This window comes from Carassius auratus, chromosome 16, assembly GCF_003368295.1.
Source record: "Carassius auratus strain Wakin chromosome 16, ASM336829v1, whole genome shotgun sequence".
Classification (NCBI taxonomy): Eukaryota; Metazoa; Chordata; class Actinopteri; order Cypriniformes; family Cyprinidae; genus Carassius; species Carassius auratus.
Genome location: NC_039258.1, coordinates 19,092,734 through 19,117,529, shown reverse-complemented (window position 1 = coordinate 19,117,529; position 24,796 = coordinate 19,092,734). Strand labels below are relative to the sequence as shown.

The window sequence follows — 24,796 nt, the reverse complement described above, 5'->3', positions numbered from 1 at the left end:
GGAAAAGCAAAGCACAATTTGCCAACAGAAGTATTAAACCAAACTCAAAGAGACTGGAAGTAGAGATAACATGGCGAAAATTTCAAAGTTTGACTTTTCACACACATTGCCCTGGCACGATCCAGAAAGATGAAACCTGTGGTGGATTGCCCTTCATCGAGAGGGACTGCAGCCAGCATTTTCACCATCTGATTTCACTGTAGCCAAAGGAAAAAAGAAGCTTGAATTCAACAGCTGTACAGCTGTTTTTACAAAAAAGAACCGCGGTAGGTGTGGAATACAAAAGTACCATAATCCCATAATTTTCTGTGCACGCGCTCCACAAACTCAAGTTTAAAGCCTGAGTTGACAAAGAAAGTTGATGAACAGCATCGTGGTTCCCAAAAAGCTGGATTGGAGAGGTTTGGTTTTATCAACTCAAAACTAATCCTGTAACTTTGAATTTCTTCAGCTACTATCATGGTACAGGTCCCAGCTGGCTAGCAGGAAAATTTCTGTTTAGTTTGCACCAATCCTGTTTTTTCTTTTTTCTTTTTTTTTTTTTTTTTAGGTACAATTAAAGCGGCTCGGCTTTCAGCAGCGTTCATTGCCACTTACACAGCACAGCTAACCTGCTCCAGGGCAGGGTAATTATTATAAAGCATTTATTTTAAATGAACATTAATATATACAGATCATATGTAATATACATAAGTGGTAGAAACAATAGAAAATGCTTTAAAAATATATCAACTATATTATGTGATCAACTATATAAACTAACTTCAAAAGTTTCACTTGTGACTGCACTAATAGAGCAAGATAATTTATTTTATTTGTCCTCTTTCGTGAACAAGCACTACAGTGTAAATGCATTTACTATACAGTATATTCCTCATATTCTTTGATCTCTAAACCCTTGGGGAAAGAGTTTTGAATCTTGCTGGCTCTCTTGCGAGAAGTGAATCACACTTGCTCTGTGCTGAAAGGCATGCGATTGGCTGTTTGCCACTTCAGTCACACTCTCATGTGCACTTGCTCAACAAACTCAGGTTCAAAGCCTGAGTTGACAAAGAAAAATGATGATCAGCATCATGGTACCAACAAAGCTGGATTGGAGTTGTTTGGGTTTGTCAACTCAAAACTAATCCTGTAACTTTGAATTTACCATCATGGTACAGGCCCGTGGCTAATCAAGCTCTCCATAAAACAAAACAAAAAAAGCCCTACCAATTATACAAGCATCTCATATGTAATTCTATCAGTTGATTTTTTTAATTGCATCAATGGATTAACCTAATAAACTAAAATACTTGTATTATTCGGCAAGCCAAATTTTTTTATGCATGTTCGGATTGAGTTTTTGTTGCATTTACACAGTTTTGACCAGCAGGTGTCACCAGCGTGCGGCGTTTCGAGCGATTCAGTGGGAATAATGATTCATTTTAGTGATTCGAATCTTTTGAAATAGTTGAAAGCATTCAATCACCGATTAGTTTATTGGCTCTTCCTAAAGGTTATGTCAGTAGGGGGCGATTTGAGGGTGACTTATTTGATGTTATGAATCAGTCTTTGAATTCATATAAACTATTTCTTAAAACACAGAAACAGGGCATATTATATTTGTTAAAACAAGCTGGTTTAAAAAAGAGCATTTGAGCGTCATGTATTTTAACAGACCCCAGTTTCCTAGATCATCCTAGTAAAGCAAAATTTTCTCAATATGTTTACACCTGGCCATGATTTATACCAAGCTATGTTTAGCTAATCTTTAGCATTGTTCAAATAGCCTACTGTTTTTGAACAATGCTGCATTTAATGCATTTTGAATTTATATATTGCGCAATATAGTGCAGACCCCTGTAGTAGTGCTGCACATGTACTCCTGTTAAAAAAAACCTCTGACCTAGTTAATTCAGTTTCAGGTATTTGAAAAAAAAGTGCTGCTGCGAATATTTTTCAGATTCAAAACACAATGTGCTTATTCCTTCAGTAGATTTAACCAATGAAATGGGTTAAACCTGAGTGAAAGTCCTCATTCAAATTCTGTTTGCTGGAGCTTTACAGGCATGACTTGCCATACAGAGTATGGGCCACTTTTACAACACATTATTTGTGATTTTGAGGCTTGACATATGTGACCCATGACCACAAAACCAGTCATAAGGGTATTTTTCTTTTTGAAAATGAGATTTATACATCATCTGAAAACAAGTTAAATTAATAAGTGTTATGATGTTACAATATTTAGTCGAAATGCAACTAGCCTCTTTGAAAATCTGGAATCTGAGGGTGCAAAAAAATCCAAAAATCGCATTTAGAGTTGTCCAAAAAGTTTTTAACAATGCATATTATTAATCAAAAATTAAGTTTTGATATATTTACAGTAGGAAATTTACAAAATATCTTCATGGAACATGATCTATACTTAATACATTACCCAATATTTTTAGCATAAAAGAAAAATCTATAATTTTAACCTGTATTGTTGGCTATTAATACAAATATACCCATGCTACTTATGACTGGTTTTGTGGTCCGGGGTCACATATTTAGTCACAATTTCTTGTCATTACATGCAAGAAACCAAAATTGACATCCCTTATTTTTGTTTCTTTTTGTTCCACCGAGTAAATAAAGTCATGAGGCTAAATCAGGAGAGAACTTTAATTCTAATATCATCTTATATCATCTAATAACTAGAGCTTGTAGGTTAATTGGCGTGAATCTAAAACTACTTGCTGTTTATTATAAAAGAAAGAAAGAAAAACTTACACTGTTCTTAAACTCGCTTCATGTTGTTGTTAATGTGATTTAAAACAGTCGCCTGCATGTATGTTTTAGGTATAATTTCAAATAGTTTCCTTGTCAATAAAGTCCATAAATGCCCGGGAAAGTCCATGAATGAGTTCATAATTCCTGTTTAAGAAAAAAAAAATGTTTTTTTTTGTTCAATTGTGAATCGCAGAAAAAAAGAAAAACAGGTCAAGGGCGCGCGCTGAGAGAACCAGGTGCGGACGCTCTCGTGGGCGCCAAACCACATGATACAAGCAGCCAGTCATCCGATCGCGGAAGTGCGACTTTTTTTGGACCGTGAAAGGGGAGGGGTGGGGGTAGACTGGGGGAAGAAAGGGAGGCAGAGCCGAAAAGAAAAGTTAGTACATGGTATTACTCGTACTCGACGTGTAAATGAGCCTGGCGAGACCAGTGCTTTATTTGGTGTCTGGACCGTCTTTTCTTCTTCAAATGTGATATTTTCAGCAAGTTGATCTGAACAGTGCTGAGGAGAGCGGGACCGGAATCGAGGGGCCGAGAGGAAGCGATCTGGTAAGTTTAGGCAAAAGTTGACCACAGTCATGACTGTTACGATGCGGGACAGGATTCCATACTGCTCAGCTCTGGAACGCGCTCGCGTGCGTGTGTTTGGTGAAATCAACTGGTTACAGCCTCTCAGGTTTTGGGTCAGACTTGACGATTTGCTTAAGTTTTAGCAGCCTTTCTGTTTTCTACATCGGCCGTTCATGGCATTTTGGCACTGAGCAAAATGTTGTCTCATCATTACCCAGCGTGCATACTGTAGACCACAGAAGAGCTTTTCAAGAATCGAGATGTGTTGTAACTTTTCAAGGCAGTGTAAAGTTTATCTTACATGAAACAAAGTGCGAGCAAGTAGGCTACTTAATAGCCTTTACGCGTATTATGGTATAGAAATCGACAAAATTATGTTTTTTGATGACTTAAACGTGACCAATAACTGGTATGCAGGACCAAATTAGTTATATTTGTAAATACTGCTTTTCGACACAATATCAATAATCAGTTGATTACAAATATGAAAACAACGCACATTATTAATATTTCAGTAATAATTTGTATCACCATTACTATCGATAATAGCAATTACTGTTTTCTAAATGTATAATTAAATAATAATAATTATTTTAACATCTTACATTTATGTGAAGTGTTGTGTTTAACTGATTTATTTAAAATGTATCACCTGAATTAGTTTTAGATTTTTGTCTAGTGTAGATTTGAATCCTTTTGTTAATTGTATAGGTACCTTGTGCTATTCTGAGATCGCCATGAAAATAGCCTTGATCTCGGCATGGCGTATTCATATTTATGACATTTAGCTTGTCTACCTATCTTCTTCACTGTTAGAGACTGCACAAATGGTTTCATTATTGGTACTAATCTTAAAAACACAATTTATTTTGCTAATTATTACATAAAATTAAGCTGATTCCAAAAGAACCGATTAACCAAATATGTGGAAGTGTTTGTAGAAATGTTTATCAAACTGATTATCAGACTATCTCTATTATGTCGTATGGGGCAAATGTTAATAATCTCTTGTTGTTGGGAGAATCAGTTGTCCTCAACATTTGGGCCATTTATCAAGGACTGTTCTCGCCAGCTGCGAATCCCACACCAGCGTGAGCTCTCATCTGCTGCATGAGCAGCTGTCACAGACATTTGGAGCAACTCAGTCCAACATGAGGGACGAGGCTATATGTTCCTCTCCGATTCAGATGTCTGGCTGTGACATTAGACCATAAACTGTACGCTGTCTTTAGATTGTACAGTCATTTATGAAACTATGCCTGTGATGTCAATCTCAGGAAACTGAGTCAGTAGTTTTGTTGCTTATGGAATTGTGTTTAAGATGAGCTTCTTGAGGGCCTCATCTTTCATATTACATGAGTATATCCAAGCCAGCTGGTCTCTTTCCATCATATTTTGTCATGTCCATGTGCTTATGTTGGGAAAAGCTCTTTGAGCGTTTTTAATGTCTAATTTGGGCTTTTCAATTACTTAAAAATTTAGAACAAGTTGATTGTGTTTTTCTCCTTCTTAGATTATTATAATTGTAGAAGAATGATTGACTGTAGTGCCACGACACAGCCAAACAAGATTTATGATGAATTGACAGGCTTGCTTTTTTGTAACTCTCTCTTTTTCTCTTTTCTTCTAAATATGATATCAGGTTCCTGCAGATGACACAAACTGGTGAAGGAAGCTCTAGATCGCTCACAATTTCACCTGATTAGAGGCAGGGCGAACAGAAATTATTACTGCTAAATCGACTCTTTGAGACCATCTGATATCACAGTGACACACACCTGCTCAGTCTCAGATGAAAAATCGAGTGCTCAGAACAGACATTTTTGTTTCTGAAGTGTATCGATCTGTCTGAGGCGTCCGGCAGGCTTCTGAGCCTGTCAAAACAGAGAAGAGTCTTATATTGTCCATTTTTAGGCCTCTTCCAGACTTGCATTTTGTGAACTTCAGTTGGAAGTCTTTCAAACGATCTTGCTTTTGTGGTAAATAATTACATATTGAATGATGTTTGCCCAGTGGATTGCAATCAGGACGGATTTATCTTAGAATGGATTTTATGAACAATGCATTCTGCGTGTATTTCATAATTACGGCCCAATGCGTGTTTGGTTTTGGTGAAGTTATTGATGTTTTCTGCTGTCTGGCTTCCTCCAATTTATGTCAAGTTTAGAAACATGCCACTTTGAGCTACTATCCCAAACTTCCCATCTAGTCTCTGAGGAGCACTCGACAGGATATCATGTTCCCGTTCTATCAGAATGTCCCGCTGAGTAGTTTGGGTTTTTGATAGCCCAGATGACGCATAATTTTGCTGTCTGGTCAAGTTGACTGCTTAAACACGTTTCCAGATCTAGTCCTTTACCCTGGGCGGAACGTCAAATGGGGTTTTCCATTGGTTTCAGATTCAGCTGTGGCATATCTGAAGCAGTATTCACCACTGAAGGCAGCAGTTTGTCCCAGCCTGCCTCCTGTCATGAGGCTCCAGTGTTGTCATCCTGAAGGTTTCTTTAAGATACCTTTGTGCAGACCTTGCCCATTACTAGAACAGCTAGCAGCAGTGACATATAGGTGGTCAACTCTTGAAACAGTCAACAGGATGTTGGTTAGGTTTGCAACAAAGCAAAAAGTTCAGCTGCATGCAGAAGAGCGTGGACAGATAGTGAAGCCACGTGGATGATGTAAAGCGATAATAGAAAAAAAGCTCTGCATGCGGTGGGTAGTTCAAATGTCATGATGCTTTTAGTACACACAGACCACATGCAGCATGCATTGTCTTTTGTTTGTCTCTCTTGCTCTCTTTCTCACCACTTGATTAGTTGACTTGTACCCATAACAGTGTAGGGAGGAGCATTTCCTGCTCAATTCTGACCATGTTCTGTGTTTCATTTCAAAAGACACAAGCACATACATGCAACATAGCTTAAATCGTACATTAAAAAAATTAATAATTTTATATATATATGTGTGTGTGTTTGTATATATATATATATATATATATATATATATATATATATATATATATATATATATATATATATATATATATATATATATATATATATATATTAGTGCATTCCTGGTCTCTTTGATGCACATCTTGGAAATTTATTTAGTAAATCATCATTATCATCATCAAAGTTTATGTACTGAATTCATCCACTTCAAGTACATGTATGATTTTATTTATTTTTTTCATACATTTTGGAAATTGACTTTACACCTTGTTCTTTTCATCCAGAATTTTTGATTCCCTGATTTATGGTTTATTCAAATATTCCCAAATATTCATAAAAATGTGAACCGAAATCAGCTACAGACACAGTATAGATACAGTCACATTCTTTGTTTATAACAGTTTTATCTGGCTCTTTATGAGCCACGCAGGTAGTAAATAGAGCAAAGGTTCTCTCCTGTCTGTCTGTCTCCCTTCATGTCTGGCACCTTAGTCTGCCTGTCTCTTACAGGACATTTTGTCTCCTCACGTTAACACCCTGTCTCTGATTTGTCATTTTTTGTCATGGAGGAAGTGAGGTTTTATTCATTTTTTCCCTAAATTTCTCAAACTGTGAGATGTCGCTTCAGAAAGTGAAGATCAACTGTGTAGGCCTCTAAATCCCTTGCCTTTAAAGAGTATATCATTCCAGCCCTGTATTTTAGATGGTGATTTATATTCTCAAGTTCTAAAAAGTTCATAAAATGCTGCATAATGAGGCCCATTGTTGATATATGAGACCCACTGATAATCTTCCCCTCTGACACAGCTGTTAAATGTTTTATGAAAGAAAGAAAATAATACCGGTTCAGAATGACATGTGGACGAATAAATGTTGACTATGTTAATTTTTAAGTGAACTGTCACTTTGAAAGTCAGTCCTAATGTTTTAGTGTGTGAGGAGTGTTACGTGACCTCTGACCTCTTCCAGCGGTGGGATCTTCTCTAAGATCACACACATCCTGCTCCATCCTGGTGAGCTGTTTGTGGTTCCTGTGAACCTTTTACCTCCTGGGATGCTATGGCCTTTTGTCTTGCTCTGACTAAACCCGCACATGGCATACCCACTGCGAGAGACATGCAAGCTGTTTCTCAAATCCTGCACTTGTGTCCCCGACGCCTAGGCATTTGGAAATGCGAGCTCGCAAATGTTTTCCCAAGTTGAGTTTTTGACAAGGATCCAGGGATGATTATGAGTTAAAATGCTGGAGACTTTGACCTACTTTGTGAAATCCGTCTGTATTTTGTTGCTTGTTTTAGCATGTGGTTAGTCTAAGGTCAGTCCCACATAAGTTCTGTCGTAGTGCCACATGATTTCTGCTTGAAGGTTTAATGTCATATATTATGAAAACATTCTTTTGTACTTATTCTTAAGTTTTTCTTGACTGTATATAAATGTATTGGTCGCTCAGAATTTTCAGATTTTTAATGAAAGGTGAAGAGTTGCAGGAAAAAGTCTTTTGTACGGACTTAGATAAAAAGTTCTAGAAATTAAAATTTTTATTTAGCAAAGACACATCAAATTTAAGAAAAGTGGCGTTTATAATGTTACAAAATATTTCTATTAAAAAAAAACACGGTTCTTTTTATCTTTCTATTTGTCAAATAATCATGAAAGCAAAATGTATTACCATTTCAGCCAAAATATTAGGCAGCATAACTATTTTCAACATTGATGATCATGATAAGAAAAGTTTCTTAAGCACCAAATCATTTCAATGATTTATGAAGGATTATGTGACACAAATTCAGCTTTCCCATCACAGGAATAAATGCCATTTGAAAATATATTAAAGTAGAAAAAGGTTATTTTAAATTGTAATAATAATTTTAAATATGATTGTTTTTACTGTAGTTTTGATCAAATAAATGCAACCTTGGAGAGCATAAGAGACAAACTGACCCAAAGTTCATGCACAGCCTAGTGTATAGTATAGGTCAACTAACAGATTTAGTAGATTAAATCTAAAAAGCGAGTTGTTATTTATTTCTTTTGATTTTTGAGATCTATTTTCTCGCTGCAAGACAGGAAGAGAAAGTGAGAATTGGTGTTCGAGGAAGCGGGCGATGCTGTGTGTTTTAGCTGAATGGACTGCGGTAGTACTTGGAAAAGAGAGAAGGAGGGAGAAACCTAAAATAGAAACCTCACACTTTTATAGTCTAGAAGCCTGAGTGAATGCTAATCTAATGTCCACTCAGAAAAGCCAACGACCGATTCCCACAATTCATGTCAGCATGGCTTGAATCTTGATGTCACGTGGGGATTCGAGTTGATAAATGTGCAGTATTAATCTTGGCAATCGTGCCAGTAACAGTCAGGGGACTATTGCGTGTTTTATGTTTCGTTACTAGTTCTGGTATGTTGCTAGAGCAGCATTTTAGTATTTCATGTTAAGATTGCTGTATTTGTAGAGCATAGAACACCTGTGTGTGTGAAAGGTAGACTTTTTTTATACAGTGTACATGTCTGAGAGAATCAGAGATCGCATAAGACCAATATGAAACCACATGTAAAAGTTTTCTCGGGCCTTTTATGTTGTTTTCCTGCTTCACTTAAAAACCTGCTGGTCTTTAGTTTCTTTTTATGACGATTTGTAGGAGATTCCCCTCGTGGTCCTGCAGAGATCACACCTGGGTGAAAGGACATGTATTGTGTCTGTATGTAGACGGCTGTGTGTCAGATTGATAAAGAGATGTTACCTGCGTCATCATTTCTGACTAACATCTGTGGTTTCAAGGGTATGGGCTGTGTGTCTGAAACACGGGCTATGTACGGCCTCTGTCCACTCCCAGAAAGAGAAGTGCAAACACGCACACCTTTCATTAATATCAACAGTCCACCTCAGGCTGATGCAGAACTGTGCACCTGTGGGACTGGCATGACAAGTTGCTTGTCACTGCAATGTTATTATAGAACTTCGAATTTGTTTTATTTTTAGTTTGTCCTTTCAAAACCATTTGGTTTCATTGAGTTTTCATCCTGTGAAAGTTTAGATTTTTCTGTTTTCCATTTGATTACCTGATGTAACTGATTTCAAGGGTGTGTACAATATATTTTGCTCTTTGATGATTTAAGTGTAAAACCGTAATTATTCATGGAAGGATATTGTTTTAATAATTTCATCTTTATTGTTATTGTATGCACTGCTATGCACACAGTGGTACATAAGAAAATAGGGTACAGGTTTTTGTTTCAAGTGAGCTTTTGAGTGCAGATGAATATGATGTTATGTGGTAACAGGTCATAATTTTTCAGAGAATTCCCTTAGGGACATAAACACTTTCCTCTTCCAAAAAGACGACAAAACAAAAATGATGTCTGTTAATCATTACTTTTGAGAAGGTAATTGTCTTACACTGTTTTTGTGTGTGTGTGTGTGTGTGTGTGTGTGTGTGTGTGTGTGTGTGTGTGACTCATTGATAACAGCTTTACAGTAAATTCAATGTTGTAAAAGCAAATGATGTAATTTTCTACAAATTCCAACCCAACAGCCTAAATTACAAGTCATCATTAATCATTATGAGATTACTGTTGTCAATAAGGTTATTTTTATTTATTTTCTTTGCCAAGAAACCCTCTGTACTAAAGCTTTAATGAAAGCACTTTATGAAATTTGAAACCTTTTAGTTGTATATTCATGAAATTACAATTATTTAATTATTGTCCTACTTGGTTTTGAAATAAATAAAATGTATTTGTTTACCAATTATCAGATTTTCCAATGATATATTTAGCCAACAATGCTTTTGGTATAGCCTAGTTTTTGTTACATAATTATAATACCACTGTGTTACTGGAATTCTGTCACATCACATTAGGACATGGTGTGAACTTTATGTAAACAAAAAGGAAACCGTGATTAGCCAATTAATTTTTTGTCAGTCTGAGTGGGTTGTTATTTCCTAAAATAGTCTGCTCAATAACCAGAAGCCTCTGTCCTACTAATCCTGTACTTATTACAGTATATGAAGATATAATACATTGAAATCAAAGTGCCAGTATAATCCTTTTTTTAGATCAGTTTTTTTGTACACTAATTTAAAGGGGTCATAGGATGCCCATTTTCCACAAGTTGATATGATTCTTAGGGGCTCTTAATGAAAACACCTTTTTTTTTACACCGCCAAAACAGCTCTTTTTCAGAGCAGCAGTTTTTTAGCATTTCTTTAAATGTTTAAATCTCGCTGATCTCAACTGAATCACTTTTTTGATCACGTAGTTTAATAAAAGTTAAACAGAAAAAAGACAAAAAGAGGCGCTGCGTGTTTTTATATTTCTTTAAACAGACTGTATAATGATGAAAAACCACGAGCATGACAGGTATAATTAAAAGATGCAAATTTCTTGAGCACACATTTCAGTGCAATGTTTTTGCAGATTTTTTTAAAACCGTGTATACAATATAATTATGTTTAATTAGACTGAGATATAGCACTATAAATTCCTAATTCATTTGCAACAAAATTATAAAGTTTTGATGGAAATGGATGAAGACTTAGGCTTCAAAGCTCGACACTGAATATGTCTGCAATTTTGTCTCGCCCGGGGTAGGGCGCAGCAATATTATCGGATATTGTGATATTTATAAAGGGGATTATCGATAATATATCTTTGACATTTGCCCAGCCTTAATGTAGCATCATATTGTTATAGAAAAGTGTTTATTACATTTGAAATATGGATATTTTTCAGACAAAAAAGCATGGATTTGCTAGAGGAGGCCTTTATTTATGCCCCTGAGCCATGTGAGGAACGTTTTATTAGGAATAACCCTCCCACTACAATGAGAGAGCTTAGAAATGCTAGGACAATTTTTTATATAACTCAGAATGGATTCGTCTGAAAGAAGAAGTCCTATACACCTATGATGGCTTGAGGGTGAGTAAAACACAGGCTAATTTTTATTTTTGGGTGAACTAATCCTTTAAGTTATTATAGTTATACGAGTCTGTCTACCTTTCATCCTCTGCCCACATCTTCACATCTGCTTAAGTGTGAATGTGGGTTCAAAGTGCACCCACAATGCTTTTTGCGACCAGTGCACACTGCAGAGTAGTATCAGTGATAAGCAAAGAACACAATGTTGCCAAAGTAACAAAATGTTCCAGAGGAGTTGCTGTTGGTTACTGACCACAGGAACATTTCTATTCTGGGTGGCTGTTTCAAGAATGTTACCTGCTCTGATCAGCTCCCAGCAGGATGGAATATGTGCGCACTGTCACCCATTCAGTCTGGAGAAATAAGCGAGCTACAGCATACATACCCATTACCCGTCCCGACTGGTCATTCCTTTCATTCCATGGTTTGTCTGAGCACGACCACAGACATGGATGCAGACGTTCTTTAATGTGCCTTTCTCTTTTTCGGGATCTATTTTAATCTTGTACGCACATGCATGCATGCACAATCAAACGATTATTAGGAGCCAGATGGAGTTGTAATGTTTTTTTTTTTTTCCCAGGTGCTATGAGGAAAGCTGACTAATTTAGGAAGTCTTGTGTCATAATCCTCCATTGAATCATACATGTATAAATGCATAGCTGTGCCAAAAATGTTTTTATGCCAATAAAACCCTCCCACTTTTTTTCCCCTCTTTCTTTTTCATTTGGATGATTTTGGCCCTCACGCTTTTTCAAAGTCTTGCAGTAATTGGTGGCTTTGCTGATGTGTCATGTATTTTTCCTTCCTTTTGTGTGTGTGTGTGTGTGTGCTAATATACGTTTACATGCACTTTCTAGGAAAACTGAAAAAAGGCATTTTCCAATGGAGTTTGTGGTAAGCGTTTCGCCAAACACACCTGCCCGTACGTATCCCCAGGCATGGAGGCTGTTCATACATTAGCGAAAAACTTGACCTGACTCACTTTGTCCAGTAAGTGTGGAAGCCAGTAGGCCAACTTATAAACGCACTTAATGCTATTGCATTCGAAGATTTAGTTTAAATTAATGAATTTGTTGGGCGTGCCTTGATTAACTAGCTGTATTACAAGCCTTACACTTAATATGCTTCTCTTTAACTGTGTATTATGTTGTTTATTATTGAAAAAGGCTTTGATTTTATCCTTATTTTTAATTGATGTGAGTCTGGTCCTTGCAGTTACATGGCAACAAAAGTTTTAGTATAGTGAGCTGGGTAAGAAGAGAACATCTAGTGCAGTCTATGAATATCTTTTACTGCATTTTGCACATGCACGCGCAATGTTCTTTATACACAACATTACGTTTCTTCAGGGAGTTAAAAATGTAGGTCATTAGATTTACCATAATGCTTTGTATCTCTCTGTCTTAGCTCGCTTCCTGTCCTTCCGTTCTGAGATGCTTAAGAGTGTGTGGGTCTCTAGGTGAAACACCTTCATGTTGTCATTTAATGCGAATCAATAACCTCTATGCCTAGGGTTACATTTCCAACATGCACCAGGTGATGGGATGGGTAAACCTTCACTTTGCCACATGTGTATTCCCCTATTCTTTTCTTACTACTTCTTTCTGAGGTGTGGATTTACTTTTTCATTTAATCTCCATGTATTGGAGATCTTGGGTCATGGCATTGTAAATTAAAGTGAGTAGTCTGGGATTTGTTGTCTTTTCTTACCTGCTATGGGTTCCTCTGGGGGTTCTTGGGTTTATCTTGGCATACAGTTTTTCATTTTTGTTTGTACTTATTCTTGGAAGCTTGTGTTAGGAATTGAGTCTTGCTATTGCAAGTTGCGTTTATTGTTTTTTTGTTGTTGTTGTTCAATTAAAGGAGTTGTGTATGGGATCAGGATCCTGCCTAAAGTATTGCAATCACGGATTTAAAAAAAATATCAAGTGTGAAACAAAATTGTAAAAACGCAAGTAAAATTATAATGTACAAGATTTAAAAATGAAAGCAAAGTTTATTAGAATAGCAAACAATAGTCACGGATTGAAAACTATTAAGCGTAAATCAAAACATTTAATAACGCATTTTTTAAAGTATTAAGCATGAATCAAAACTTTATGTGAAGGTTATGTGTATAGGACCAATCCCAAATGGCACCCTAAGCCCTCGTGATCTTCCTCTGAGTCCACTCTTTCATGCCGTAATGACGCTTTGACTGTTGAGTGGAAGTCTGCTGCGGAGCTCACAGAAATGCAGCTCGAGGGCGTATAACGGCCACAAAGGGTGCACCCTTGCGAGTGCTAAATTGACAAATGGGACACCCTACAGTTTCGTGTATAGATCACTCTGAAAACCTGTATTAATTTATTTCTTGTGCTGAGCATAAAAAGAAGATATTTTGAAAAATATGGGTAACCAAGCAGTTGCTGGTCCACATTGAATTTGATGGTAGGAAAAAATAATACTATGTTAGTCGCTGTGGACCAGCGACTGTTTACTAATTCACATTCTTCAACATAGCAGAAGAAATAAACTCAATGGTTTAAAGGAGACATATTAAGCCCCTTTTTACAATATGTAATATAAGTCTCAGGTGTGCCTAGAATGTGTCCGTGAAGTTTCAACTCTAAATACTTCACAGATCATTTATTATATTTTTTAGAAAATGTCTATTTTGAGTAGAAGTAGGAACGCGCTGTTTTTTGTGCCTGTCGTTTTAAATGCAAATGAGCTGATGCTCCTCACCCCTTTTCCAGAATAGAACTGTGCCATTACAGCTCAGACCTGTTAAAAACAAACATGTTTTGGTTCTGATTATCATGTTTATCGTGCGTTTTAAAGTATATAAGTTGAAAGTTCTGATACACAGTTTTCTGAGTACTAAACTAGTTCTCATTCACACACAAGTTAATGTTAAAAACACACAAGTTACAAAACAGTCTGTTATGTCTGTGAAGCTAAACAGCTGGGAAATAAATCACGTTTATTTTAGATCTGTGTGGCAGCAGCAATATACAATAAATAAATAAATCCTCTGCTCTGTCTCCTCTGAGGCTGGGACTCTAAATAGTATTCTGTGCTCATCTGTGCAGCCAAAGACAGAACAGCTAGCATTTTTTGCTCAAAGTTTCACCATGGCATCAGAACTGGTACACCGTTGATGCTTGTGAAATCAAGGTTGGAGGGCCTGCCACGAGAGGGTGCACTATCAAAACAATAAAAAAGTTTGGTTGGCCCGTACGCTTAAGGAACTGCTTAAAGCAAGCTAGTGGTTTGCTGGGTGCTAGACACTACTTCCGCATTTGTCCACTGTTGTCATGTGGTTTCTACGTCAATAAAGGCGGTAACAAAGGGTAACTAACATCATTGACAGTCGACTGCATTGCCCCGTATCACTGTTTAAAATGGGAATTTTCTCATAATTTACAAGTAGTTGAAAACATTAGAGATATTGTTACTAATCAGCTGGACAAAATATATGACACTAGCTTAGTGGTTTTTGAATATTTTACTGCAAATATCTTACAAATTGTACCTTTAAAACCTAGAAAAGTAAAATTTTCATGATATGTCACCTTTGAAGCAACTTTTGAGTGAGTAAATGATGGTATAAAAATAAAACACTTTGGTGAATATCAGCCGATAATTAATGCGCATCTCGTCAGTAAAGCCGGTTCTCTAATCAGTGGTAAATTCCATCAGATGTGTGATTTCACATAGAGCAGCTGTCACTACACAGAGCCGTTGTTAACTGACAAGCTACACAAATCCATGCTTATAACGAGATGCGCATTAATTATCGGTCAATATTTATCGTGCACTCCTAATGACACAGAATCGTGATAAAATCGTGAATTGTGATATAAAAATAAATAAATTAATACAAAATGTTAAAAAAAATTTGGTGTGTGTGCCAAATAATTTTTTATGAAATAATTGTAAAATATATATTTTTGCTGGAAAATAAAGGCATAAATGCATTATTTGTTCATATTTTTTAACTATTTATCTCTTTATCAGGCTTCCATCAGGATGCAAAAATTCTAGACAGTACTGATTAATCATATTGTTTCATGTAATGGCCAATAACTGATTAATAGCTGATATAAAGTTCTGTAGTATGTTGTCTAAAACTAAAACTCTCAAATCAAAAATCAGTTGATTTAGGCATCACAACATTATAATGTACAGTTTGAAAAACGGATATTTGTTTTGAAATATGTTAACGATTACTTTTTTTTACGGTGTTATTAAATGACATGTTTTAAAGATAAACTGATTAGATTCCAGCAAAGGTAATCTAAATGACCTTTACATTTTTTTTTTTTTTTTTAATTGGCTGATAACCGATATGGTGCAATATATTGTGCACCCCTAACTTTCACCAGTAATTCTTGGATTTTGGTGAAGCCTCATTTATGTCAGAGATCTAAATAACATTATTGTGGTGATGACATATTTACATCAGCACAATTTGCAACAACAATTTCTAATGCTTAAGTTATGCCACACCAATAAATGTAAGATGTATTTGTTTGAGAGAGCGAGTGACTGTTATGTCAATTGGACCAAAACACTTTCACCATCTTTATCATTGAGCCCTGCTGTTTTTGTTTGTCTGATTTCTTAAGTGTGTAATTGAATCTGTTGTCTTTTTGCATTAATTATGTGTTTGTTTGCCCTGTTGTAAATGTTTGTCTGCTGTATTTCCTTCCTATGTGTTTTTCGTATTCTTTCTCTCTCTCCCTCCCCCTCCGCCTGTCTGCTCTGAGTGTGTGTGCTCGCCAGACATGCCATGCCCTGGAGCCAAGGACCATGATGCAACCGTGTTTAAGCTCGAATATTCAATCCCTCCAGACGTTTCGAATGGACATTTCTGCATAGAGAATTGACAAGGAAGAAGCAGTGCAAAAAAAAAAAAAGAATCGATGCACCTTTGCAGAATAGGCAGTCCCCCGTGTCCTTAGAAAGCATGAACATGGACAGAGTGCACTCTGGGATTTGTAGTTCAGCTGACTTTTCCCCGTAACCCTGAATTCAGGTCACTCGACTGAATGACTCACAAATCAACCCTCTAGTTATTGCATGGTCGGTCTGGATTTGTAAGCGCATATGGCAAGATAACATTGAGGATGCGTCAAATGACATGCATTTTGCTTTTGTCCGGCATTGGCTCTTTGATGTGGTTGAGGATGGTTCAGACAAAAATTACATTTCTGTCATTATTGACTCCGCCTTATGTCATTCCAACTGAATGAGGTTTTTTTTTATACAATGAAAGTCATTGGGGTCCCATTTAGTTTTGTATTGGACTTTTTATATGGATAAAAAGAAATACAGTAAGTCATACAGGTTTAAAACGACACGAGGTGAGCAAATTAATGTCTGAATTTTTATTTCAAGGTGATCTATATCTTTAAGGGTCAGTAATATGACCCCATGTGAATTATATGAAGGATTATGAAATACCAAGAGGAAGTAGACAGAAATGACTATCCCCCAACTTGCTTGCTCTTAAGTTACCATGGGAGGAGCATTGAGGGCAGACTTCATGCACCTCATCCGCTTTTTCCCTCAATCCATTGATGCGCTAACTCTCTCTCTCCTTTGGCACCCATCATAATTGTGTGCATTAGAGTGAGAGATGCTCGGCTGCTTGTGCATGCATGCACACTCTCATAAATGCATAAATGACTGACGCTGCAAGGAGAGAGAGAGCGAGAGAGGAACTGAAGGAGGGGGGCAGGAGTGCAGGGGGAATCAGCACTAGCATCAGTGTGTGTGAGAGAGAGAGAGAGAGAGAGAGCATGATAGACCTGACAGGGAGGAGAGGAGAATAGAGGACAGTTGGCTACATCGCTCCTCACACACAGACGGAGGTGGAGAGAGGAGAGGATGAGAGACTGTGGGGGAAGGAGAGGACAAAAGAAGACCGCTGTGCCACTCATCACGCCGTTCCAAAGAAGTGAGGCTGGACGAGACTGACGCTGAACGAGGGAGCCAGTGTGACTTTGTGATTTTGAAGAGAACACAAGAAAAGGATAAAAGAAAAGAGCGTGTTTTTGTCTTTCAGGGAGGGGACTGAGCCAGAAATCAAGTGAGGGAGAAGGAGGAGGATTGTCTGGCACTGTTTAATTATTTACGTTATTATGATTTTGAACATGGAGGTTGTTCGTTTTTACCTAAAATGTGTCTCTCTCGTTCTCTTTTTAATCCAAGGATTTAGTGGATGAATTATCACTCTTACTTTCTGCAGCAACTAGACCGTGAGGACAAAAAAACCCTTTAAATTCTTTTTTGGATAACTTACAAACTCTTGTATTTTTAATGTACATAGTGATTGATGTATGTTAAAGAAACATTGTTTTTGTTGTTACTTAAGAGTTATGCAGACAGAAATCAGGTTTTTTTTTATACAAAACTTTCAAATGTCTTTCTTTGTAGTGTATAAACAGGTGCTTTCATAGCATTTTTAGCTTTAGCTAATTCTGATGTCTTTAGGTCGAAAGTGTACATGAGTCTGTCTTAAGTGTGTATACTCGTGTAATTTTTGATTTTCTCATTTGGACTGGTGCCACGACTGCACTCTGTACATGTGTTCAGATGTGCGTCTGGTTCTTTTTGAGTTTGGATGTCAACACTGATCACCGCTGTAGTGTTTGTGGTGAACTTTCCCGTCGTGTGCCAGCGTTCGCTGCAGAACATTGATTCACGCTGGCTCTGAGCTCTCGTGATTGGACGGGGAGCGAGCCGACAGGTTTTGTGTTGGCGAAACTTGTCGGATTTGGTTTGGGTTGTGTCATGACACTGTCTCGCAAGTTTTTTTCCTCAGTCTGTTACCATGGCAACCATTTCATTGGCATGTTAAGGTCTCACGCTTTGTCTTTCACAACTTCAGTGTGTTGCAGCATCCCAAGTTACACTTTAAACCGCACTCTACATTCAGTCTCGCCAGTATTAGGTAAGAGTCGTGCCTTCAGACCTTATGAGGGTTCAAGGTTCTTGCTCTGAATCTTTAGTTCATTCGGTCATCTCTAAATCAAGAGATGCCAACATTGGACTTATTTCTTCACTGACAATCTCAAAATCATTGATTTATGATGTTTTATATTAGAATGGTGTAGTTAAACTCAGGTTTTTCCATCTGTGCTGGGGCTCAACTGCACTAATTCAACATCTGGTTTACTTTTAGGGCAATGAGATTAGCCTTTTCGGCTCACATTATTCTACACCTGTGCTTGAAAATTGTCTCCCTGTGTGGTTGGTTGACTTGCATTTGGTTTCACTTCAGACCAACAAGAACCTCTTGGCCTTTAGATACATCGCAGCCACTGTTGGGCTGACAACTCATTCACTCATGTTTACTGGTTTCTGAAACAACCCATCATATCAAAACAGGGATTTTGGCGCGGTCCTACCCGACAGGTGCTTCACCCAAGCTAGGTTACCCTAGTGCGTTAAACTCTTATTTAAATGTTTATTTTTTGTTTGTTTGTTTTAATAGTCAGATTTCTTGTTCTCTGTACAGGTTCTCCTAAACACTGTGCTATTTCTGTGCCATGTTGTTGACGTCAATAAAGTCCATGACACGATGAGCGATTTGGAAATACAGCCAAGTCTGGGACACTTCTGTCTAAGTGCACTGTAAAAAAAAAAAAAAAAAAAAAAACCTTTCAAAGCTGTTCAGACTATACTGAATACAGTGATCTCTGCCGCACTAAACTTATGGTTCTGTGCCATGTCGTCATGATACAGTTTACGAACTTTGTCTCGTAACTTATTGCGCATTGTCAGCCAGTTCTGAGTGGTTTTCTTTACAGGTCCTCTTTGGGGGATCTCTCCATAAGAATGGCCTAATGGCACTGCTAACGTGGTGCTTCGTAGATGCAGGGGAGTGCACATAAATTCCTCGGGTCTTGCCGCACTCCAGCCGAGATAATAGAGCCGCTTCGTTGACTGCCAGTCACATCTGTTGGAACAACTTGGGATGTCTCGCATTTGTTCATGCACATCTGAGGCAAGACACTATATCTTTTTGCAGCCCTGAGGATTTTTGTGGTGCTAAAGAGTACAAAAACAATCAGAAACACCTGACTGGACAAAGTAAGCCACAAAAATAGAAGCTCATGGTGTTTTTCTGGTTTCTAATGTAAAATATATGCAGTGAACAAAATTGTACATAGAGCAAGACTAGATTTGGTTCAAATCAGCTGGACTTGGCTATAAACTGGCATTCACAGCACCAGTAGAAACTGTTAATGGTCTATAAATGCTAATCACTTATGAGGACCCTGGTCTGTTAGCTCAGAACTGTTAGAGGTTACAAGACTGTTGCCTCTCTGTCAGAGGTTTTAAAGTGCTTTACAACAGGGATGAGCATTGGTGCGGTTAAATTCAGTGTTTGACTTTGCTAAGTGGCGTTTAGAGGGTAGGTTTTCACTCAGGAAACAGATCTATAAAGAACTTGTCAATTCAAGACTGTTTGTCTGATTTTAGGGTGTCATTTAGGATAAAGAGCAACTGATTGATTTTTAAGTTGGCATCTAATGAGCAGATCTCTGGAGGCGGTACTTCAGATTTGGCCAATCAGGTCTTATTACCGTCACCCTGATTGTGTTTAGGAACATCATAGCTCCCTCGTGGCTGGATTGTCACACTTTAACTTCTTCACAGATCACACCAAACAATCAGTGGTTCTCCAAATGGTGCTCAAACCCATGCTATCTTCTATACAGCCATATTTATCTTTGACTTAACTGTTTCAGGGCTTTCTGAGTCTAGTTTGTCCTTTTGTAAATTGTATTTCTACAAACTGTTGTTTATCAGGGTTACTTATCTGTGTGTATAACCGAAAATTAGTTAGTTTGTCCCTGAGCTTTTTGTTTCAGTGAATTATTGCGCAAAGATCGCGCGATCGCAAAGAGGCTCAGGTGTATTTAGGTTTTTTTTTTTTAAGGAAAATAGTAGTAGCAGGACAGCCTGGAGAACGGGAAAGAAGACGTTGGAGGGGGCGCGGGGGAGCGAGAGATTATCTGGAAGAAGCGAGCGAGCGTGTTGGAGAGGGAGAGAGAGCTGGAGAGGCAGAAGCTGGAGGAGGAGAGGAGGAACGCTGTTGGATACACGGTGTGGAGGCTGAGGGAGGGATTCCAGGAGAGGAAGGATAGAGAGGAGGATAGACTCAAAGGGACGAGCGCCGAGGGTGCGAAAGTAGCGCAGGCAGAGGTGATCTGGAAAAGACGAGAGGAAGAGGAAGAGAAAGATAGGGATAGAGCTCGGCTTGGCGACAGAGGACCCAAAATCATTTGGAGGAGGAGGGAAAGGGAGTGACAGGAAAAGATGGTGATGTGTCACTACTAAGCGCTTTCAGATGTGTGACAGGACGGGAGGTGGTAGATTTAGTCTTATGGTCCAAATAAACCTGCATGTACTCAGACTTCATGTAATCTAGGTGCTAGATAGTGTACATCAGGTCCCCTTTTTATAAAGTGTATGAAATTAAGTGTTAAATTTAAGTCTGGCCTATAGTAAAATCTGTATAGTATCATATTAAAAATTTTTTTGTTGTTGAAATGAAACTTTAGTTGCACTTTAGCTTCAGATTTAGCATAATATTTATATGCATTATTTCATTTTTACCACAAAAATAGGATAGTTTCAGATAAAATGAAAATAAACCGTCCTCCTAGAGGTCAATGTACGCCTTGTTGTGGATCCCTGGTGTACTTTTGTTTGTTTTTTAACACCTGGACTAAATTAAGTCTTTAAACCAAACATTGAGGATTATGTTGATCTGCGCCAGTCTAATCATCACTGAGTGCAGCAGTTTGATTCATCATTAAATGAGCCACATTCACTGGATCAGTACTTTTAGCATTTTCCATCCATCTCTTCCTGCTCTCTTCCTCTCTTGCTCTATATCGATCCGTCTGTCTGACCGAAGCCTCCTCTCTCAAAGTCTCAGCTGCAGCTAATAGGCTTTTGATGGGAGTCTGTCAGACAAGAGCTAGTAGAGTGGAACCCAGCACATGCAAAGAAAAATGAACACGCGCGTAAACACTCTCATGCATATAAAACCTAATACTACTCTCTTTCACACATCTACCAAGCCAGATTGTGTTTGGAGCACTTATATATGACTATACCAATAACTTCATGACAATCATACTATATTTAGTAATTCACAGTGTCCTGAGAAGCTCTATGCAGACTTAAGATCTGATGCAAAACCTACATGCAGTGTATGACAGCAGCTGAAAACTTTAGTACTTTTTTTGCATATGTCTTTTCATCTCTTTTCACATCCTGTTTTTGATACTCTCCCAGACTGAACAGTCAGCACACTGTCCTCTCTCTTGTGCGATGATGAAGGAATCAGTAGATGCAGAAAAAAAGACAAGGGAAGACAAGTTACCGATTGTGATAGAGCAACGTGGAGAGACAATTAAGGACATTTAGTGGACACTGAGACGGCTGAGACACCAATGGAGCTCGTCCCAAAAACCAAATACACGCCCTTCAGGAGCGACTCCTTCAGCTCAACAGATGAGACGGCATCCAATCCTTCTCTGCCTTCTTCTGCTCCTCTCACCCCACTCACCCCTCCTGGTATCCCTTCTTCTCTCTCCTCCTCTTCCCTCACTCCCATTCTCCCCCCTTCGTCTCCACGGCAGGCTGAAAACAGCCCCACCACCCTCTGCTCCTTCTTCCCTAGGATGGGAGCCCTGCGGCTGGGTGTGTCTTCCACTCTGCTCCCAGGCCTGAAGGCCTCCAGCAAGCCGGCTAATGTGCCAGGTGGTCAGGGAGGTTTGGGAGAGTCTCCGAAAGACACTGGGACTTCCGCCACCAACTCTTCTCCTCCTCCCACTTCATCTCTTTCTCTCCTTTCTCTAACAGCCCCATCTCCTCCTCCTCGTCCCCCACAGGATATGAACCGGCTGGGCGGGGCCTCAAGGCGGGCCCGTGTGGAAGGGGGCCAGCTCGGCGGAGATGAGTGGACACGACAAGGCTCCTTCGTCAACAAGCCCACCCGAGGTTGGCTGCACTCGGACAGTGTGGTCAGCACCACTGGGGTCTCCTACACTGTCAGGGTAAGATGCATGGGTCTGTCCATCTAGGGCTGCGTTTCTCAAAAACATGAAACCAATAGAGCTATGATCAACTTGGGCTTACAGCATTTTTTGGGAAACGTAGCATAGTTTTGTTTCTTCTTCCCAGCCCTGGTTTTCATTTCTTTTTACCATTGTTTGACAAGATATGCAACAATCACATGTGCCCGATGAAACAGTCTATAACAGTATAACGGGTCGTTTCAGGCACAGCCCAAAACAATAAATAAAAAATAAATAAATAAATAAATAATAATAAAAAAATAAAAAATAAACATATCCATCGGGCACTAATGATTATACAGATGTGTGAACACCCATATACTATTTCTGTTGGTAGTAGAGTTTGGGTGAAACATTAATTTGAAAATGAAAAACATTGCTTCTGCGTAGTCCATTTTATTTCAAGTCCATTTTATCTACTTAATGGATTGTTTTCTTTAATGTGTGGTGTTTTCTATGGGCAGGAACTACATTGAGAACTGCTTTATTTGATTAGTGCTTCATAATTTGAGCATCAGTTCTCATAAAACAAATACACGCACTTAACCACATGCACGACAGCTGCCTGGCCAACTCAATAATCTTGACACAAGGCAACTGTGCAACACAACCATATTCTGTGCTCTCAATTGTGGTTGGAGGGCTAGCACAGGAAGTGCCGTGACTGAAGGTTTGTCTTCTTTCTTTGTTGCTGCAGTATATGGGCTGTGTGGAGGTGCTACAGTCAATGAGAGCACTGGACTTCAACACCAGAACTCAGGTTACCAGGTAACACACACACATTCACTCTTGCTTGCACTTCCTCTCATATTCGCTCAAATGTCCAGTGTATGTATATCCACAGCATCCCACAGGATTGATTTAATCATACATTCTCTCCACATCCTCATGCACATGTGCACGAACATATATTCTCTTGCAAGGGTCTGGTTAAAAACCCCTCCTCTGATGAAAAATTCATGTTGCTCTTGCATAGAGTGTGACAGAGAGAGAACACAAGGGAGACATACTAAAATAATGAACAAATATAACCATCTTCTCATTCTCACACCCATTCGGTCTCTTCCTTTCTCACACTTTTTTGAATAATATGCATGTAGATGTGCACACATATAAAGTATTATGAAAGTGAAGGACTATAAAACTGCAGAATACTTCCCGTATTAAACCACATTATTTGCAAAAAGCAACACTCTACACTGAAATGCTGTGCTTTTGTATGTAAGAGAGAACAGGGAAGAAGGAAGGCGTTCTAATGGCATCAGCCCTGCTGTGTAACCATGAAGTCTTATAATAGAATCCTCTGGAACCCTTGCGGTTTCCACCCTTTTCTTCCCTGTTTGTGTGCATGTTTGTTAATGGATGCAACACACATTTGCTTCTCAATATTGACAGTAACAGCTGCTCGATAAACTGTTTTCATGCATAATCCTCAGTTTCACTGGAGGGTGAAATCCATTCAAGAAAAAACATTAGGGGGGCGTGCATTACTGTGGTTTAGAAAACTTGACAATTTTTTTGTGTTTTTTTCTATATTTGAAATGTAATTTTCACCTTTTTTTTTAAATCAAAATATACACAAAATAAATAGTTTTTACTTTTATTTATATATCTATTATATATATATATATATATATATATATATATATATTTTTTTTTTTTTTTTTTTTTAAGTAGGGCCTTCATATGCCCTTATATTTAGAGGCCAAGTACCAAAAGTGCCTAGGCGCCTGTTGTATCCATAGGGCGTTCTTCTTTTTTTTTTTCACTTTCCTCTTGCGGGAAAGTTGTCAAATTTGGTATATTGATAGAAAAGCCTCAACATTAACCACAGAAAATTTGGAGTCTATCTCAAACTCTCTAGCACCACCACTTGTCCAAATTTTCACTCTTGTTTATGCTAATTCAAAAATTGCAAAGTTTAGTTTTTTTAATTGTTAACAGATCGCGGAATCCAGTCATAAAAACGGAATTTAGAGTTTAACGCGGAATGGCACAGAATTTGGCGAATTTTTAATGAATAAATAAAAAATAGGTAATTGCACTTACATCAAATCACGATATGGACTAATATCTGTAAATATTAAGCCGGAACAGTCTATTTAAATTAGGGTGACCAGATGTCCCGAAAAATTCGGGACAGTCCCGACATCTAAACTGTTTTCCCGAATCCTGAGTCTGGCCCTAATTGTCCCGAAAATTATACTAAAGCAAAATCTTGAGTAGTTATTGTCTGAAAAACATAAAAAAAAACTGTGTCATGACATTTTATCCTGCCCGTCAGATTTTCCTACCCGGGTTTACTGCGCATGTGCACATCAAATGCGCAAAACACATTTTATCCGATTAATCGATGGGATTTTAGGTAGAATCCTCGATTACTAATATATTCGATAGCTACAGCTGTAGCTGCCATCGAGTCGATAGCATCGCCACCTATTGGTCAAAAAGGATAAGCCACTAATTCATACTACTAAAAGTTGTGTTCAAATCATCCTAAACTTGCTT

At 38.1% G+C, this 24,796-nt stretch overlaps 1 protein-coding gene across 4 annotated transcripts in view; it reads left to right on the top strand.

Annotated features, from left to right (window-relative positions):
- The first annotated feature begins 3,080 nt into the window (after window positions 1-3,080).
- shc1 (SHC (Src homology 2 domain containing) transforming protein 1) overlaps window positions 3,081-24,796 on the top strand; it is a 34,205-nt gene continuing 12,489 nt past the window's right edge. Inside the window, exons 1-3 of one of the 4 annotated variants that reach the window (XM_026284656.1) lie at window positions 3,081-3,306; window positions 21,504-22,267; window positions 22,986-23,056. In XM_026284656.1, coding sequence (XP_026140441.1) covers window positions 21,662-22,267; window positions 22,986-23,056 — 677 coding nt within the window. In that variant the 5' untranslated portion in view covers window positions 3,081-3,306; window positions 21,504-21,661. Of the gene's footprint in view, window positions 3,307-15,257; window positions 22,268-22,985; window positions 23,057-24,796 lie in introns of those variants that run through there. The other 3 variants (XM_026284660.1, XM_026284659.1, XM_026284658.1) reach the window with 3 other exon arrangements.